General features: G+C 37.5%; 3 protein-coding genes across 3 annotated transcripts; 1 reads left to right on the top strand and 2 right to left on the bottom strand.

Moving 5' to 3' along the window:
* Positions 1 to 1,097: 1,097 nt before the first annotated feature.
* Positions 1,098 to 3,031, bottom strand: mcl1b (MCL1 apoptosis regulator, BCL2 family member b). The gene is made up of 3 exons (XM_032558073.1): positions 2,436 to 3,031; positions 1,891 to 2,141; positions 1,098 to 1,812 (listed from the first exon to the last, which is right to left on the bottom strand). Exons 1-3 carry the CDS (start codon positions 2,890 to 2,892, stop codon positions 1,696 to 1,698), a joined length of 825 nt encoding a protein of 274 aa, XP_032413964.1. The 5' UTR covers positions 2,893 to 3,031; the 3' UTR covers positions 1,098 to 1,695.
* Positions 3,032 to 3,722: 691 nt separating this feature from the next.
* On the bottom strand, positions 3,723 to 10,369 carry ensab (endosulfine alpha b). The gene is made up of 3 exons (XM_032558327.1): positions 10,163 to 10,369; positions 8,057 to 8,179; positions 3,723 to 6,895 (listed from the first exon to the last, which is right to left on the bottom strand). Exons 1-3 carry the CDS (start codon positions 10,217 to 10,219, stop codon positions 6,722 to 6,724), a joined length of 354 nt encoding a protein of 117 aa, XP_032414218.1. The 5' UTR covers positions 10,220 to 10,369; the 3' UTR covers positions 3,723 to 6,721.
* Positions 10,370 to 11,108: 739 nt separating this feature from the next.
* Positions 11,109 to 18,090, top strand: hormad1 (HORMA domain containing 1). The gene is made up of 15 exons (XM_032556938.1): positions 11,109 to 11,141; positions 12,096 to 12,240; positions 12,338 to 12,401; positions 12,659 to 12,695; positions 12,857 to 12,877; positions 13,020 to 13,046; positions 13,125 to 13,192; positions 13,532 to 13,683; positions 14,602 to 14,759; positions 14,897 to 14,950; positions 15,056 to 15,116; positions 15,503 to 15,555; positions 15,869 to 15,946; positions 17,196 to 17,249; positions 17,724 to 18,090. Exons 1-15 carry the CDS (start codon positions 11,109 to 11,111, stop codon positions 17,808 to 17,810), a joined length of 1,092 nt encoding a protein of 363 aa, XP_032412829.1. The 3' UTR covers positions 17,811 to 18,090.
* Positions 18,091 to 19,054: the final 964 nt, after the last annotated feature.

Below are 19,054 nucleotides of genomic sequence, written 5' to 3'. Positions count from 1 at the left end.
ACCACAACAGATGCACACTTTTAAAGCAAGCAACTAACATTTAGAACAGAAACTGTACAAAAAAATATCCCTGATTATGCTGATTTGCTTAAAATGGTTTTGTTAAACAAGGAAGCGGTTCAGATATGTTGCTTCCCAGAAGATTTTTAATTAGTCTGATTTCAGGTTTGGAAACAAAAGATTTAATCTGACCAAACCAGTTTGAGTTTCGTCTTCTTTCACCATGAGTCACTATAGCAGAATTCCCTTCTGAAATCGAGAGAACATCTAGATAAACCTCTCATCTTTTTTGTTTTTCTTTTTACTTCCGTAAGAGTTAAAGCCTGGATAACTTCCTGTTCCTTTATGGCACTCCCTGCTTTCTGTACAATCAATCCTCTTGGTAAATGCTGCAAACAGCAATTTGAATTTGCCCCAGCCTTTATTTCCCCTGAGCAAAACAGCCTATTCTTCAATGAGCCATGTACAGGTAACTAAGAACGTAACCAACATTATTATTCCCAGGAGTTGACCAAAGAAGGTCAGCTGTGAATCGTCTCCATGGAGAGTCTCCCCTTCATATCCTCCACAGTCATGTTTGTTCTGTAACCGTAGACTATAGCACGATCTGAAAACAAGGTGAAGTCCCAAATCATCACCATGGTTTTCCCTGCTAGAGGCTTGATGTGGCAGAAACAAAATATTTATGGCCTTAAGAGTGCCAGAGAATTAATGAGCAGAATGTCAATCCTTGGTTGGAACCAATAAAACATGTTTAAGTCATCGGTTTCTAGGTAGCTGAAGCCTGTCTGAATCAGGATGTGGATGTTATGCAACTCTGAAGATGTTTTGAACCCCTTTGACCCCAGTTCAGCACTTTGAGCTTGTGCACCAGCTTTGCATAGAAAACTCTGCAACTTGCAAAACTGCAGATGCAGCCCTGAGCTCAGTCAAATAGGAGGTGCTCAAATTTCGAGGAAACTGCAGCAAGCGCTATATTGGTTGTGGTGTGAATAAACAGAGGTTATGTGTTAACAAGTGTCAGAAATTTACAGCACATATCCTATTGGTTGTTCAATGTGACTAAGCAAGAATCCCTGTTCAGAAAGACATTATCAAAAGGTCAAACAATTAGTTTAATTTGTTTTATTGTTCTGTACATATGCTTCTAGCTTAAATCTGAATGTAGCCATTGGTGCCTCTCGACAGAGCAATTTGAACAATGACATACTATGTGCAAATCAATCCCTCTACCCCCCAACGTTTGTGAAATATCCAGACAAAAGTCCAAATGCTCACCAAAGTTTTCAAGGAATGGGTGTCATACCTGCAAAATGTTATGTTTCTAGTTTCTATTGGTTTGGCCTGTGGTTTCATTAAAAATGTTTAATAAAATCACAAGTAATTCTAGTTGTAAACAGATTGGCCCACCCCCACCCCCCAAAAAAGATTTAAATTAAAAATTAGCTAAACAGTAGCATAATCATCTTACATACAATATATTTTCATTAAAAAAATAAATTTATTCATATTTAAATATTACTTTACAAAAAAACAGCAAAAAAAAAAAAAACACATGTGGCAAAAATGTGTTTAGAAAAAAAACCATTAAGCCACAAATGATGAAAGATATTCACAAACTTAAACTTCCATTTCAGGATCCAAAACAGAAATTGGTGACAGGAGAGTCCTTTAAGTTCTCAGAGTCCAGCAAATTCACCTGATAAGAAAGGCTAGGGTGGCCCCAATACCAGCGACCCCCACAACCGCCATCAGCGTGTTCCTCACTGTAGACTCCGGGTCCGATACTCTAAAGAACTCCACAAAGCCCTCCTGAAAATAAAGCAAATAAAAAAATACATTAGTTTCAAATCCACAGGAAAGTGAGCCAGCAGTGTTGCAATAACTTACCCATGAGTTGTTTTTTGCTAGCCAGTCCCGCTGGTTTGCCAGAAGATACGTGGATATTTTCCGGCTCACCAGCTCCACGCAGTGCTCTCTGCCCCTCTCCTTCAGGCGCTGACACACCGCAGCCCCGAACGTCACCAGGCTGGCGATCCGACCCCAGTTGGTGATCCCGTCTGAAAAGAGACTCTCTGCTATTTCCGTAACAAACTCCATGTCGTCCGGCTCGTTATCCAGAGCAAGCCTATTGACCATACCTGAGAGGAAGAGAAATAACTTGCAGTCAGAGATCCATTTTGATTACATCCAGAGAAGCATTCATGTCGTTACTCTTTTACTTCCGCTTAATTGCATAACAAGTAGAAGGGGTACATTTTAAATGAAGTATCACTTCCTTGAACGTCTATAAGGGCTAAAAAGGCTAACAATGCCCCAAAACAGCTGTTTTAAACATGCATCCTGTTTTATGAAGTATACACTGTAAATATTTCCTGTGGGTGAGGCAGGCTATGACTCAACTGTGGAAAAATCCTACAATGGCGCCTACTTACCATTGTATGCATATTTGTGCTTCGACAAAAGGTCCTCCACCACCCTTTTCATCGTAGATAGAGCTTTATTTTGACTCCACCGACACTTTGAAAGTCCCGTAAAGTCTCTCAGAAAACTGCTAATAAGCTCCATTGTGTCGTTATCCAGCACTTGGTTGCTCGCACCTACGGCCGTCGCGTCTTTTTCACTGTCTGGGTGCTGCGCCGGGGTGCATGGCAGAGAGCCTTGGTCGCTGTCGTCGCTGCTCGTCGGAAGGCTTTTCGCAACATATCCATTCACTCCGAGATTCGTCGGGCGTTTCATGAAGGGATCCTTAGGCGAATGAAGAGATTCTACACTGGAGCCCATTGCGACTTCAGGCACACCGAGTCCCTGGTCGTAGTGTGTTTGTCCATTCCCGACTCCATTTTGAGAAAAAATGAGATAGTTTAACGCGTTTGTCGAATTAGCTGTCATATTTTCATTTGAATTGGGATTAACTGATCAACAAAAAAGATTCAGCTAATAGAAAAGGCTAGGTAGTTAGTAAAATAAGTCAATCTATATTCCACTCATTCTGCCCGATCCAGGTCCTCGAGAACAAACCCACGCAAACGGGGCCAATAAATACTAAAAGCTGCCTTGCCTCCTTTTGACGTCACTTGACACGCCCTCAACGGAAGCTCCCGTTTAATAAAAAGAAAAAAAAAAGACAACAATTTGCTTTACTACCGAGTTTGTGCTCACAAACTAATAATTTGAAGTTGAGAGCTATTTCATAAAACTAGATATTCACTTAAAACTCAGCTCTATTCTGTGATATTAGCAGTTTCAATCTTCTCAACGAAAATCAATACAATCAAGTACAATTCAATACAATCAAAATTTATATACAATCTATGTTTTATATATAAAAAAGTAAATAATTATCAAATTTCTATATAGCTTGGTTTCTGTTTCTGGATTTGCTTTCTATATACTTGTGTAAATATCTGGAATTTTCCGTACTATATTTTATTTGCTTCAGTTTCTGGAAGCGTTTTCTATTCACTTGTGGAAGTAACTGGAATTCACCGGAACTGGCTGGGTGGAAAGTCACCGTTTTGCACCCAGCCAATATACTGCTCTGGCTCCCCCTAGTGGCCAGTTTAAGTTTTACATCTTAAAAGTCGGTGTATTTGCTCATATGTCCTATCGTTTGACATTCTTTTACGAAGGTGCGTGTGCTTCTAAGGTTTGTGGCATAGGGCCTCCTATGGTTGCATCTATTGTTCAACTGCAAAAAAAACTAAAAAAATCCAACTATATATTTTATTAATGTAAAAGTTTATTTCAAATACTGACAAAAATCCTCTCATCTTCCACACAACAAACATTCCAAATAGCCCTGTACTTTCTGAAGTGTCAAAATGTTTCCTTTGTTCTCCAGTGATCCTCATCATGTAACCCCCCCGCCCCCTTCTTTAAAGAAGGAAGGGTCCTTCTGACCTCCCTGCAGCTATCTTGGGCCAGAATTAGGATGAAATACACCAATTATGCAATAAAAGAACACAACAAAAAATGGGAAACACTTGCTTGCAAAACAAAAAAAACACAAAGATAAAAGCAGCACAAATGTATCAGAGTACATAGCCTGTCATTTGTTTATACATTCTGGCACATATTTCTCTTCTGGATGAAACACCCTGTTTATGACGTTTAAAACATACTCAATTTCCTCTGGTTTGCTCTGTGCATCAACATTTATGCATTTTAATTTCATTTTCAACAAGTAATTTTTTTTTCTGAAAGCACAAAATGTTAAATTTTAAACCAGGTAATGCTAAATTGTGAGTCAACATGGCAAAGGAAAGAACATTTTTTTAAAAACGTTTCAGCGCTAATCATTGGTAATTAAAAACAGTCTTATATCCAGTAGATTTTTCCTCGGAAGCTAAATAATTATGAAACGGAAATACTGCAAAAGAGAAAAAAAAATCACGCAGTCAAACTTAAAAGGACAGGCATTCTTTACAGGGTATCATCTCAGATTTGTCCTTGAATCAGCAGCATTTACACACATTATCAAACAGATTCATGTAGCCTCTGCAAAACACCGATATACAGCAGAAGTAGTGTTAGAACTGAGAGGAGAGAGGAACCACTGAATCAGAAATAGCTAAGGCTACAAAAAGACCGAAAAGCAGGTGGGAACAACAAAAGTCAAATCCTGTTGAAGTCTATTTACAATAGATGAGACGAAGAAAAGTGTTGCATTCATACAGCACCATAACAAGATCATATGCACAGGTCACTTCTCTTTCACACACTGCAAATTTGACACATTTAAAAAGTGAGGTTGCAGATGTGGTGGGTTTCGCCTACATGATGGAGTGTAAGTTGGTGAAAGTTCCCTGAAGCAGTAATATACACTATTTTTCCTTGATTAAGTGCACATATCCAGTTTAAATTCTTGACTTGCGTGTAAGGGTGCACATTCAAAGTCTTGAGATGTTGCAATCGTTCTATTAACCTGTTTTACAGGCTGTATCCCAGATAGACGTGGCACGTCGTTCATGCTCACACTTTGCCCCCTCATCATGTGTTATAAAACCTCTCTGCTTAGCTATGTGCTCTTGTAGACACGGAGCAAGCCACTCGAAAAAGCCAGCAAAGCTTTTTGAAGCTTCGCCTGTCAGGTTGCTTGCTGTTTAAACACAGACCCCCTGATAACAATAATCAAGTCAGTTTGGGAAGAAAAATCTGCAAGGTGCAGGTAGTAGATCTATATTCCAGCAACAATGTAGGAAAGTAAACAAAATAGTTTATTTATTAGTGTTTTCTGTTGGTAGTTTGTTAGCCTGTGATGAATGAGCATGACACACATTTTGAAAGTGTTACGAATAGCCTTCAAAATCACTCTCGTCAGTCCGATGAAGCACGTGAGCTGCTCCATATTATTAGCTGGAAACTAATGACTTACTTTTGTCACTTCAAAAATGACTTTTATGGATAAATAAGAGAAAAATATCTGGATCAAATATTTCAACGTTGCAAAAAATTCTAATTGTTTTGAAGTTCTGCCCCATCACATTGCAGCGCCAAACAGATAATTAAACAACACTTTTGAGAGTCCATTCAAGGCTTACCATGGCAGCTAAAGTATGGGTTTTTATCAAGATTTTTTTTATTTTTAAAGCAAAGCAACTTTGAGCCTAAAATTCAACAATATAATCCCAAATTAGTTGATTCTGCGCTCCTGATTCTCTAAGGCATGCTATCTGGACTAGTTCTCAAAGCACCACGGTTAACGCAAATTACGTGCTTGTGCAAGGTTGATTTATCGAAGCATAAACTCTATACAGAGCTTTTCTATTCCTCCCACCCCCACATAAATCTTTTAGGTTATAGTAAACACTTTGTCTAGATGCAAATATGTGTGCGTGTAAGTGGATTGTCAAGACAGTGTTTGCTTTGATATTTCACCTAAATCAATAAGCATGTGCCCCTCTGCTGTTAAAAATACTTAGATTTTGTGTCATTTAACAATCATGCAGCATATTTAGCGAGAACAAGAGCAGAGGGGGTGGGACAACATCAGCAGAGAGGCAAAAATCTAAAGTTTTCAGTTCTCATTTGCCTGAGCTGCAGCTGATGACCTCAGGTTCCATTGGATAAAACTGACTGACATGTGAGATGCCTCATATGCTCCATTCTTTTCCCAAAAGTGGGTCAAAACTACCTTCCCCCCCTTATTGATTTGGTATGCAAGCGACTATTCACATACTTCTTCCGACACCTCCCCACTACTTAAGTCAGCCACCGGCAAAGGATAGAAACGCAAAGATCGAAGAACAAACTGCAGCCACGGTTCCTAACGCCTTTACACACATTGTTTTGGTGTCATTCAGGATGCAATAAAAAGAGAACTAAACACACTATACAGAATACAAAGTGCATTAAATCCGCCCCTCCAACCCTGCCTGATGACACACACCTACTGTAATGCATCTTGGAACACTACAAACCAAGATATAAGGGAGGCGGTGGAGCAGAGTGCGCAGACAGAACAGAGCTGTGCGTGGTGCGAAGGCAGAGAGGGCTGCGGCTTTGTGGCCACCCGAACCACCGCCCAAGCCCAGACCACCCACATACAAGCACAATGGGAGTTTAAACTTATACAACTCTGCCCAATATGTTAAAGCCAGTGGTGCCTAGGGATGAGAAAGGAAGAGAGAGGAGAGGAAAGGAGTGGACATGTTGGGAACACGGGGTAAGGTGGAGTCCTGGGGGGATGGTGTCAAAGATGCCTCTCGGATGACGAAGGCTAGCCAGCTAGCTTGCTGGTCACCAAAGATGACTTCCTCGTTCTTGGCAGATCCTGCGGCGTTGGGATATGGTCACCGGTTACCAGGTTCTTCTCAGGTCCGGCCACAGGAAGCTGCTTGTTCTTCACCTTGGCTTTGGCCATGTTGTAGTCTCCCGAGTCAAAGTACTTTTGCTGTATAAAATCAAAGAGCAGACCTGGAATCAGATTTGGAGCAACTGCAACACTTCGGTTCATACTTATGAAAAGCATCAAGTTTATATTTTGTTTAATCTGGTTTAAAGACACTAATCTATGAATCATTCCCTGCTGGTGTTCATAATCGTAAGATGTAAAATAGCTGCATTCTCCCATGGCCTGCCCTGGCTACTCCCACTCTTAGCCAGAGATTTCCCACATCTCCCAGAATGACTTGCAGCAACCTCCAGAGGTATGAGCTTGCTGTGGTTTACAGTATGTGGAGGTGGAAAGAGCAAGAGCTTACCAAGTCATAGCAAAGAGGAAAACAACCTGAGAGGTTTATTGTTTAAAATACAAATTAAAGGACCCAGACAGATGTGATCCGTTTATATACCACAAGTTTAGGTTTCGGCAGCAAAGAAATGCATCTCCAGGGTTCTAACATCATTTTTTAATTCCAAATTCCTTACATTTCCAGTCACCGAACTTACAGATCTAAGAGTGAATGAGCCTGTCCACTGCAGATATTTCTACAGCGGTCAGGATTTATACAGGTAACATGCAAACATCACTGAAATTAAACATTAGCAAGGTGGGTGCATCACTAAACATTTTGTGATATGAAAGTCACAAGCTAGATAGAAACAGAAATAGCAAAGAATAAAAACAAGGTAGAAAGGACCCAGAAAAAAAAAATTAAAGAAAGAATGAAAATCAATGTATCGTCATTGTTAAAAAACAAGAAAGAAAAAGGAAAGAAAGATAATCAATTTATTGTCATTTCATTGTTGCCCTGCATTTTAACCCTTGAAATAGAGAAGCGACTCTCTCATTAACCTTCTTAGCTCCCCTCACCATCCTCTGCAGGACCCTCTTGTTTGTCAAGCCGCAGGTGGAGTTTTAGTTGTAAGCAACATGAAGTACTCATTAACTATGTTTTAAATAGCTGAATGTTATGTTAGTTAGAAAATTAAGTGACAAAAAGATTTTAATTGATTTTGCAAGGAACTGGATTAATTACCGTACAGTAAAAGCATCAACAAGACGAAACAATCAGTTTTTCTTACTTATTGACAGACAGTAAAGCTGTGACCAGTTTACACTAACGTGCACTTGTCTCTCCAGCCATGTAGTGGACAACCAATGGCTACCCACCCCTTTCTGTAACCTCTTCATCAGGAAGTCGGACCCGCCAGGCTTCTGGCCCAGACCGGGATACTTAGCCTTCAGCTTGGCCTCCTCTGCCTTCACTGGGTTTGCATTTTTCTCCTGAGAGTCCTGAGAACAGACGGAAAAAAACAAACAAACTGTAACCATGTCACCCAATAAAACATCAGGAAAGAATAAGCATAACCATCAAACCAAGTAATATTGCAAAAACTCCTATTTTAATTTCTTTTCGGGTTTAAAAAAGTACCAAGCAAGACATCAAATATTCTGTTTTGAAAAAGAGAAGCTCACCTAAAAAAATCAACTTAAAACTACTGCTGAAAAATGTAACCTACTTCTGTAAAGTGAGCTTAGATTTATGATAGAGCCTGGTGGGAGCTGGAGATACTTCATAAGAATGTGAGTCACAGCATGAACATTCTCTTAGTGCTCTTTCTCATTCAACCAACATGCCTGAGAATTAATAACTGAAGAGGACATTTCCACAAACAAACATTTCATAAAAGAGAAAACCTAGGGGCTTTGTGAAGCTTATACTACTAAGGAACAATTTTCCATTTGCAATTTGTCTTTTCTAAAGATTTCTACTGGAAAGAGTCTCTTTTTGCAAATCTAATTAGAATCAATTTTAACCACAAATAAGCCCACTTTAAGGGTGAAACATTATGCCTAGAATAATTTTACAATGACACTTTCTTGCCTAGAATAATTTTACAACGACACTTTCTTGCAATACCAGTATGTTTTTTTTTCTTTTTATGAACAGTGAACGGGCAAGTAAAACTCGTAATAAACACAATGCAAACAACAGAGTTGTCTCTGCAGGCTTATACACGTCGGTCAGGTAAGATGACTATAATCCAAGTGCCAGTCAAAGTAAAATATTGAGGCCATGAAAATATGCCTCACCCTTTATTACTGAAATTCACAGAACTTTGACCTGGATCTCAAACCCCACAGAAAAAAAGGAAGTAATACAGTTCTGAAGAGTGAATGGGACTAAAGTCATTTAAGCAATCTGTGTCTGGCGCTCTTACAGAAAATTCTGGTTGTACCTGAACTATGGATATGAGATAGATGATTCAGTCTGCAAAGCTTGCTGGGCCAGGGATAAAATGTGACTCAGGACACTGAAGCCGATGAACAGATTCCCTTAGGAGGAAGGGTGGGAGTGTGACTCAGTGGATACTGGTTCACTTGGGCCCATGGAAAGAAATTTATGAGCTACTATATTTGGTCTCAATGCAGTGAAACAGCCATATTCCACACCACATTCTGTGGGACTGCTTTTACAGCTCTGTGTTTGTATGTAGAAAGCTGTAAAATTCCACTCAACCAGCACCCAAGTTTGATTTGACAATTTAACAGCATGCAGTTGTTAAACATGGCATCTGCTTTTCTCTCTGCATCATTCTCAGGGAATTCGGTGTCACAGAGTTAAACAATAAACATCAAGAGACATTAGCATATTTTAAGGTCTTAGAATACATACTATGCCATTTGTTTTTTATGTGTTATGAGGGTTAATTGCAAACTTCCAAATGGGAACCAATTCCCATTCGTAAGCACAGGAATTAGTAAATCACTATGGTTGTCCAATTTGCAACTGAAATGTAATTTCCAGATTCATGCTGTAACTATAAAATAAATAGATTGCAGCATAATTTACCCAGAAACCACAGCATTTTTAAGGAGGAGCAGTGGTCCATTGGACACATTTAAGATATTTAAACTGCAGTCATTTGATTGTTTATATGTATATCTACAGGCAGCAGAATGTCAAGTTTTGTAGTTTTTCGTGAATAACTAGCAGCACAAACCAATGAGGCCTGAGCTGCTGTGGAGTCTTCAACCAATAACACAAGAACGGGACAAAACAAAGTGACACCCAGGCTGGGTGCACCGAATCGTTTGACAGCTGATGTACATAACTGTCTTATTACACAGCAAACCGCTTATAACAGCTGTACATGTCCTCTGGTAGCCTTATCATTTCGTATCCAGCACTAAGCATTTTAAACACTTCACTTGAGCTATTTTATTTTAGCCATGTCTCGCTAGCACCCTCCGCGGTTAACAGTGAAAACCCACCTGTTTTTCGTCCTCGTACTCCACCTGGGTGTCCGAGTCGAGGTTTTCCGACGACATTGTCTGAGTGCGGTGGACCAGCTGTAAGTCCGTTTGCCACACAACACAAGGGGTTGAATAAACCAGGCAGCGTTAGATAAACCTGCACTGAACCTAATCCTGATTTTCTAAACACGACAGCTCCCCAACAAAGATGGCGTAACGAGATGCGACGTCATTACTTGAGGTAAGTCCTGTTTACAAATTGACACGCACTTTAGCCAATAGGGTGCTAACAGTGCTTTGTTCTTAGCCAATGAACTATCCCTATTTTCTTCCCGCGCTGTGATTGACAGCCAATGCTCCAATGGGTTTTCAATTTGGCCACCAGAGGTAATGCGGGGGGCCGCGCTACACTGCATCAGCGGAAAGTGTATATAAGAAACACAAAAATGTAATGTTTTAAAAAATAATTTATTAAATTATTTGAACATATGTATATTCATTGTTGAATAGTTTCACAACATTTGTAGCTGATTAAAATAGCGTAGTCTTTCGCATAGAAAGCCTTCTGTGCCATAATTTTTAGTCATTGCTTCCTGCTCCGTGATTGGCTGAGTTTTAATAAAAAAGTGTTGGAGAGTCTTCTTATCGTTGATGACCCCTGAAGCTATTACTTAAAAGTTAGTTGTTAATTTATTTGAAAAGAAATAGCTCTACTTTTGTTTTACTATAGTTTCAGTGTTATCATTTTGTAAGAAATTCACATCAATTTCCAAAGGTTGAAATAATGTCAGTTTTTGTTTCTGGATAACTAGCTAGCTAGAAATACAACCAGGTTACACTAACGTCTGCTAGCTAAATTATCATTTAGAAATGCCAGATTAATAGATTTCGTTTCCTATTTACAGAATGTATTTATTATTTATTTTATCTTTGCAGATTTTTTGTGTTTTATAATTTCCACCAAATGGCTTATGTTCAGCAAGTGAGGCCTTCACAGGTAATTTTACTTACTATAATTAATAAAAATGCTAGCGTTTCCCATTGTAGCTTCCGAGTCGGAAACGGCGAATTATTTTTACGATATTGATAATCTTAAATGTGCTTTGGTTTTAAAACCACAATACTAAAGACTCTTCTAACTCAAATTGTATCATTCTACACTAATAGCAGAATTATTCAAACTCGGTTTGTGATTTGTGAAATCTTTTTTTGATCCTCGAAAGTTCAATAAAGGGCGATTTAGCACGGTTTTGCGCCTAGACCACATTAGAACTCTCAGGAACAACAATTAGACTCTTCAAACCTGGACAAGATTATTCAACATTGCTAGCAATGTTATTTGCTAGCAATGTTATTTCAGATATTTCAGTTTGTTGTTTGTGAAACATTGATTTGTAAAAATTCAACGGTTATTTTAGTGTTGTTGTTTTTTTGTTGCATCTGTACCACATTAAAATGGGTCCAGCTCGGAAACTATAAAGCTGTTCAAATTTGGAGTAGGTTATTCAACACTAACATCAGAATAATTGAAAGCAAGTCTGTGAAATTTTTATTTACTTTGTGAAAGTTTAAAAAAGGGCGATTCCAGCCTTTTATTGTATCTTGACCATAATAGGAAGGGTACAGTTGGCATTTACAAATACAGTTATCTAGTAAACTGCAATGAAGAGGACAAATTTGTAGCACAATTTATCATTATAAGCATAGGTATTTTTTTTTTGTTAAAATAGACACTGTTTGAAGTATATGTTTCTGAAGTTTCACTTTTGCAAAATAGACAAACTATATTCTTGGCATGTTTCTTTTACATTTTCACCTGAAATATTTAAGTGTTAAATCTGCAATAGCAAATAAAAATTAGTTAAAATTTTGACTTGCTCTTGATAAAATTATATCAAATGCATCACTGCTTCTGATAAATAAGCCAAACTTGTTTTTCTTGCTCCTGCAGGCTGCTCAGGTACTCCCTGATGAGGTTGCCTCTGAGCAACAGTCGCTTATTGTTGTAAAGAAGCTTCTGGCCATCGCTGTGTCTGGCATCACATACCTCAGGGGCATATTCCCAGGGAGAGCCTATGGAAGTAAATACGTCGAAGGTTAGACCACATTGAAAACGTTTCTGCCATTCACAGCATCAATTATTTCAGTTTATTTTCTGGATATGTTTACAAGTTCTCACTTCTGTTTCTGCAGATCAGAAAGTGATGATCCTGAAAGGAAACATTGACTGTCCTGGAACTTCAGAGATACTTCAATGGTAAACTATACACAAATTAAAAGTTAACACACCAGGATGAGTGGCATATTTAAATAATTTTGTTTTTATTTTTGTAATCCCTTGGGGTCATAAAAACTCATTGATGCTGCACAGTTAAGAATACTTACATTTTGCAGATGAGTGCAGTTTTTGTTTAATATACTTCCTGATTTGCTTCTAAAGAGAACTTGTGACTTTAAACTACAACATTTTTATGTTTACAGTAACAATAACAGATTGTTTTTCAATTTTTCCAGGATGCAGGGTTGCTTTGATGCCATCCAGAAGAAATATGTGAGTCACATTTAGTCTTTTACCCACAGAGAGATTGTTTGCAATGCTCATCTGGTTTAGTCGTATTGGATCATAAACATACATTCATTTTACAAACATAGTATGTCTTCATATCAAAACTACTGTGGACAAAATCTTTTCCTCTTTATGTTTTCATCTAGCTGCGAGCGGTCATAATGTCTGTAAGTATAATGAAAATTTTGACCTACACATTAGAGAACTTGAACATCAAATTATCAAGTTTCATTTTGTTCTTTTTTCTTCAAATAAAGTTGAATGAATCTATATTTTTAAATTTCTCTATTTTCTTTTGGCTTTTTCTAGATCTATACTGACCCAAGCAACCCTCAGGTACTACTCAAAAGGTCTTTCTGCCATTGATCACCAATATTTTGTACTTTTTGGGACTCATATTTTCTTCTCTTTTAGAAAGTGACTGAGTATTACCATTTTAAGATTCAGTACACTACAGAAGGAACACAAGTGGATTTTGAAAGGTAAATTGCAGTAACTGGGTCCAGAAAATTTCTGAAAGTTTATGTACAAGTCAGTTTTTTGCAAACTCTTCTTATCTTTGGTTGGAATAAAATTTGAACTCCTGCATTTAGTGCAATGCAATGTATTTAAAGTTAACAAATTGAATAGTAAGTGTATTTTCTTTTAGTACATAAATATCAATACAATTGCACTAGAAAATTGTTTCCCAACATGCACAGTGACTGGTCACTATAACCTTGGCATAAAGGTTTGCGCATGTTCCAACATCCCACTTATAAACTTCAGAGGCCATGCACATTTAGGCGATTCTGTTAGTGTTTTCCTCTTTTTTTCTTTAGCATAAACAACCAGAAGTTGTCAGCGATGTCTTTGGGAAACACGAGGAAAGCGGGCATCTTGCTGGTGAGGAAGCTTTACACTCTGATGCAGAGTCTGGGTCCTTTGCCAGAAAATGTGTGCCTCAACATGAAGCTGGGTTACTACGATGAAGGTAAGACAAGCTGAAGAAAGGAAAAGTTCTTCCAGCTGAGCATGGAAGTAGCAAACAACAGCAGGTTTAAGCTTTGTTTTTTTAAGTTTTACATTATGAAGTTTTAGGGTTTTTGCTTTGTTTTGTGGAGCCTGCATGTTGACGATTTTATTTATTGATGTCAGTGTTCCTACATTAGTAGTATCCAAATATATATTCTATTTTTGAATGTGATTTTTATCAATTATTTTTGCAGATATTGATGAAGCATTTAGACTTTTAAAAGCAGCAACTTGTTATATGCAATTAAAATATAGTAATTCAGATGAGTAGAATTCTTTCCATGATCAGAAATGCACTGTTCTGTTTTATGGGTTTGAAAACTTACAGCTGCTGCACATTGAACTGATCTGATGAATTTAAACACATCTAATCTCAGTGGTGTTTTACTGTAGGCAGTAGAGTGACACCACCCTGGATTATCAATCCCAGATACAACATCAGCATTTTTTCTTCTGGAGCATAATGAGTTTTTGATTTTTACTACCAGGTTTGCTTTCTGATCTCTGAAATGAAGAAGACAAAGTCACTGACAGTGACTGAACCTGCTAAGCGCCACCACTGAATTTAGGTTCCCGTCCCGCATACTATATGCTAAAAGCACTTTTCAAAATTAATGTGCTAATGTAAATATTTCATTTTTACACTCAGGTTTTCTTTATTAACCAGACATTTAATGACCATTTCAGCTTTTAATCAAGGAACAGGAGTAATTATTTGGTTGCAGCATACAAATGCCCCACTAGATGTCACCAGATCTTTTAATTCAACAGCATTTGCATGCAAAAATGTCCAAACCCATTTTCTTTTCTTTTTCATTCTCCTTTGATTATGGTTTAAAGGTTTGACTTTAGTGTGTTTTATTCCTTTTTTTTGAAGTCACTCCTCAGGACTACCAGCCTCCAGGCTTCAGCGAGGCTGTAGGAAACACAATAGAGTTTGTGCAGGAACCGGTCAAACTGACAATGGGCAAAGTTGCCACGCCTTACCATTGTGTGACGTTTGACATGGCCACAGAGAGACGCAGACTGGAGCAGGTACACTGATAGACAGACAGATGGAAAATTTGTTTTCTGAAAAGACCAATGTTTGCAGCATTGTTTTTGGATTGTGGTTTCATGATTGAGGTTTCCCTCAGTGGACTGTTATGTTATTTATTTTTTCATGTTTGCAGGTGGAAGAGAGTGTTTCTGTGAAGGAGAAATGGATTGTGAAGATAGGAGAACAAGTAGGAGAACATTTCTTAAAAAAATGAGACAGAGAAGCCTGCTGCAATTGCTTTAGCAATATTAATTCTAAACCTGGTGTTCAGAAAATTTGTTTTAACCTATAGAGTCCTGAGTTGGAACAAGTGGAGGAGGCAGAAAACTACCCTACAGACGTCGATAACACAGGTAATAATTCATAGTTACATCTACAGAGTCAAACTTGGTCTGGCATGTGTCTCAAAAAAAATCTGCATTATGCTGAAAATAAAAACCTTTGCTCTGATAGTAAAATAGTTTTAAAATACAACATTGCTGAAATAAAAATGTGCAGGCACCTAGATAAGAGAATAAAAGAAATTTATTTTTCTGAACGGTTGATTCCATAAAGTTTGTCTTCCACCTGGAGGGATAAAATGCTTTCAGTTATATTTATATAAGCATGTTTTTTGTTGTTGTTGTTTTTTGTGAGAATCTTTAATTTTTACTTGAAATACTTATTTTCCTTTGAAGTTAAACATGGTTTGATTTGTAAGTAGAGTTAAAATAACTTAATTTTTTTGTTTTACCTCCAGAGATCCAGATGGACATTCATGAGAAGAATGAGAGAAGTGCAGAAGTCCCAGAGGTATGTTTGTTTTCCCTGAGACTTAATCCACACATTATGTATGATGCATGTTTAATTATGCATAGCTGCTTTCAGTCAGAATTGCACATGTAAAGAGCACTAATTGTGTAACATAATAGTGCCATTTGATGCACTTTCATTACTGCCAAGTGGAAACTCAGAAAAAAAAACATCTGTTAAACAAGATCCTGAGATAGAAAAACATCACTGAAATGATGAGAAGTCCACAATGATGTTAGCCTGTTAGGGAATAGTTTTAAAAATCTTTGTTTGAGGCCATTAAACATTTGTTAACATTGTTCCCCTGTGCCAGATTATGATAATAGAAGCCTCAGACATGGAGTTGGGTGTGAAGAGAACCAGGAGTGGACGGATAATCAAGTCCTTTACGGTGGGTCATCCAGTTAAAATTAATCAACCAACAAGTTTCATTTTGCTCTCTACCAGCTAGTGATAAGGTTGGAAAATTCTGAGGGTTAGAAACCTCCCAGATGAATTTATGGGAATTACCAGGAAAAAAAATCATAATTAGATTTGCCCTAAACAGATCTTAATTATAGTTAGGATGAAATAGATTTTGAAATAATCCTCTTTAAAGCAACCAGATTTCATGCATGTATACTTGAGTATATCTCAGCTATTTTTAATCACATATGCAGATGGTAAATTTCAGTGTTGATTACATATTTGGTAAGTAAATATAGTTGATGTATGGCATTAACATGTAACTTTGCAAATACAATATAAATGTGTTTATAATGAGGACAGATAGCTCATAATTTTGATTATTGGTTTCATTGAACATTTGAGAGATTATCTTAATTAGCTACATCAAATGTGATACTGCTTTTCTTCTTCTGCAATTCATTTGTAAAATATTCCGAACTCAGCTGTTGTCTTATTTTACATTGATATCTCAAGTGCACCATTGGATATGTAGAGGTATGCCACAAAAGTGAATAATTAAAACTTGATTAAGTTTGAAGATGTGCTATTATTATAATGAATTAATTTGTAGCACTGCCTGTCTATAATAGAATATTCAGACGTAACATAACCAATATTAGTACTTAACCATAGTTTACCAGGCCTTTGGAAGACAGACTGTCCCACTTCATCACAGATGATCCATTGTACTTAACAGAGTTGCTTTTCCATATATTCATCTGCTGTTTCATGTTAGATCAATCTGAAGTGTTTGTTGTTGAAAAGCTACATCCTATAGCACACGGCTCAGATAAAGTTGAGTGCAGGGATTCTTTTCACATCTCCTGTACGACTGCTTAAATGTAGGATCTAATGGTTCATTACCCTCCTCCTGACTGTGCGTGGCCATAAAAAAAGGGCTGCTGTGTCAACTTATAATGGTACCCCAGAGAATGGTAAATTACCCATTAAATTTCCCTCTGATCAAGTTATAAACATCTTTATTTTATTAAAATTGTTGAGGGTGGCATAAAGGATTTTAAGAACAATTATTCTTTAATGTGTTATCCTCCCTCCCCCCCGCTGAATCTGAGTTCTTAAATTAAAGGTTGAATTTTTCTGTGTAAGATTATGCTTCAGGAATAATATTTTTTTGTTTTTTTTAACACGTTTACCTGGTTTTTATAAATATGTGTGTGTGTGTCTGTTAGCAGGGGACAAATGTGACTGTGAAGAATATGCAGCCAACAGCAGCAAAGCAAAAGACGGTGAGAAACCAAATCATTCATTTTATTAAAGTACGAACTATTAACTTTGAATCAGTGACGTGCGGTGAGGTGCGATGCTGGTGAGGCACTAACTTTATCATAATCAGATATACAAATGTAGACCACCTGCATGTTTACATAAGGAAATTTTGCGCATGCGGACAACGCTGGAGGGAGGAGTTGCGCAATCCCAGGTGAGGCTCAGCTCTCTGCTGCCTCACCTTCTGCGCTTCCGAATATTTGAATGGGAAAATGCGAAAATTCAGCGATTTTGAAGAAAAAATAATCAAAATTGGTTAAGCTAAATAAAAAATAAATACTTTACAGTACAAACCACAGGGTGATAAAAGCAATATAAATTATTTTATTATATTTTTCCATTATGACAGGTGAGGCTCTGCTTCACTTGTCTCCCCTGACCGCACGTCAATGCTTTGAATGTGGCATTCAAAAACTAATTTCTGCTGTTTTCAGGTTTCTCAGTATGACATCCTCAGCAGTCAGGAATCATCATCAGCCGTAAAGAAGCGCAAGTTCAGCGAGCCTAAACATCACTATTGAGTACTGACCTCAGTGCAACTGAAGCACTTTGTTGATTTAAAGTCATGTTTTTCATTTATGTGACGAGTTGTGCAGTTAGTTTTTAAAGAAAAAAACACGTTTAGGAACATGTTTTAGAAACATTTTGAAGTTAAGACTACAACAGTTAAAGTATTTGTTTTGACTGTATGTATGTGTTGCATCTATTGTTATTTACCAACAAAGCTGTGCAGCAGCCACTTTATAATAAGTTTGTGATTAATTATTAAAGCAACGAATAAATGTGTGTAGCATTGAGCTGCAAATTTCAATAAAATATAAAAGTGTTATTTAAAGATGCTTTACTTTGCAGTTTTATTTTACAAATAAGTCTGGAAATTGTTCCATGCGTTTTTACAAGGGTGCAGGAAGGAACTCCTGTAGCAGTTTGTATTACAGCAAATCTGACTGAAGACACTGTTTTTGTGTCACAGTTTGACGAAGATGATGCACAGCATTGCCTGCCATGTTTGTGTTAGGAAGAATTTGGGGCACAATCATTTGCAGAGATTGCAGAGAAAATTAGTGAACAGTAGGATGGAGATCAAGGAACCCACCAGACAATTCCCTGGGGCTCTTTTCTTCAACTGGGACAACGAAGTTGGTCAGAATCAATGGCAGGATAGAACAAGATAGTGCAAGAGACTTCAGACTGGGGTGGAACTGCAACAATAAACACAGCCAAAGTTATAACATCATGGTTTACATTTTTTCTCTGTTAAAACATCCCAGCCAAAGTCCAGCACTAAATGTAGGTGAGGTTCTGTGGAAAGAGTTGAAAATTGCAGTTCACTGAACCTCTTCAAATAAAATTAATGAACTTGAACCATTTTGTAAAAAGAGTGGGCAGAAAATTCAGTCTGCAGATGTGGAAAGTGAAAAGTGGTTCAGCAAAGTAATGGTTTAAGATTTTATTTTAAAACATTGAACACTGTTTAAACATTTTACTTCAGAATTTTATTTCTACATCTAAACACAATCTTAACTGACTTTACAACTCTGGTGTTGTAATTAAGAGCTGATAAATTTTCATTTACAGTCTAGATGTTGAGTAGAACAGTATGCCTTTAATTGTTTATTTATTTAGAAAATTAAATGTAGATGCTAGTTTCAACTTCCTGTTTTAACAAAAAAAAGCCCTTTTACTCAAATGTCACTATTTGCATGAGAGGTGCCTTAAATGAAGCTGTTAAGTGAAAGTGGATTAAATCTGTACACAGTGACCT

This window comes from Xiphophorus hellerii, chromosome 3 (assembly GCF_003331165.1).
Source record: "Xiphophorus hellerii strain 12219 chromosome 3, Xiphophorus_hellerii-4.1, whole genome shotgun sequence".
Lineage (NCBI taxonomy): Eukaryota > Metazoa > Chordata > Actinopteri > Cyprinodontiformes > Poeciliidae > Xiphophorus > Xiphophorus hellerii.
The sequence above is the reverse complement of the archived record's forward strand: the minus strand, read 5'-3'. Positions and strand labels throughout refer to the sequence as shown.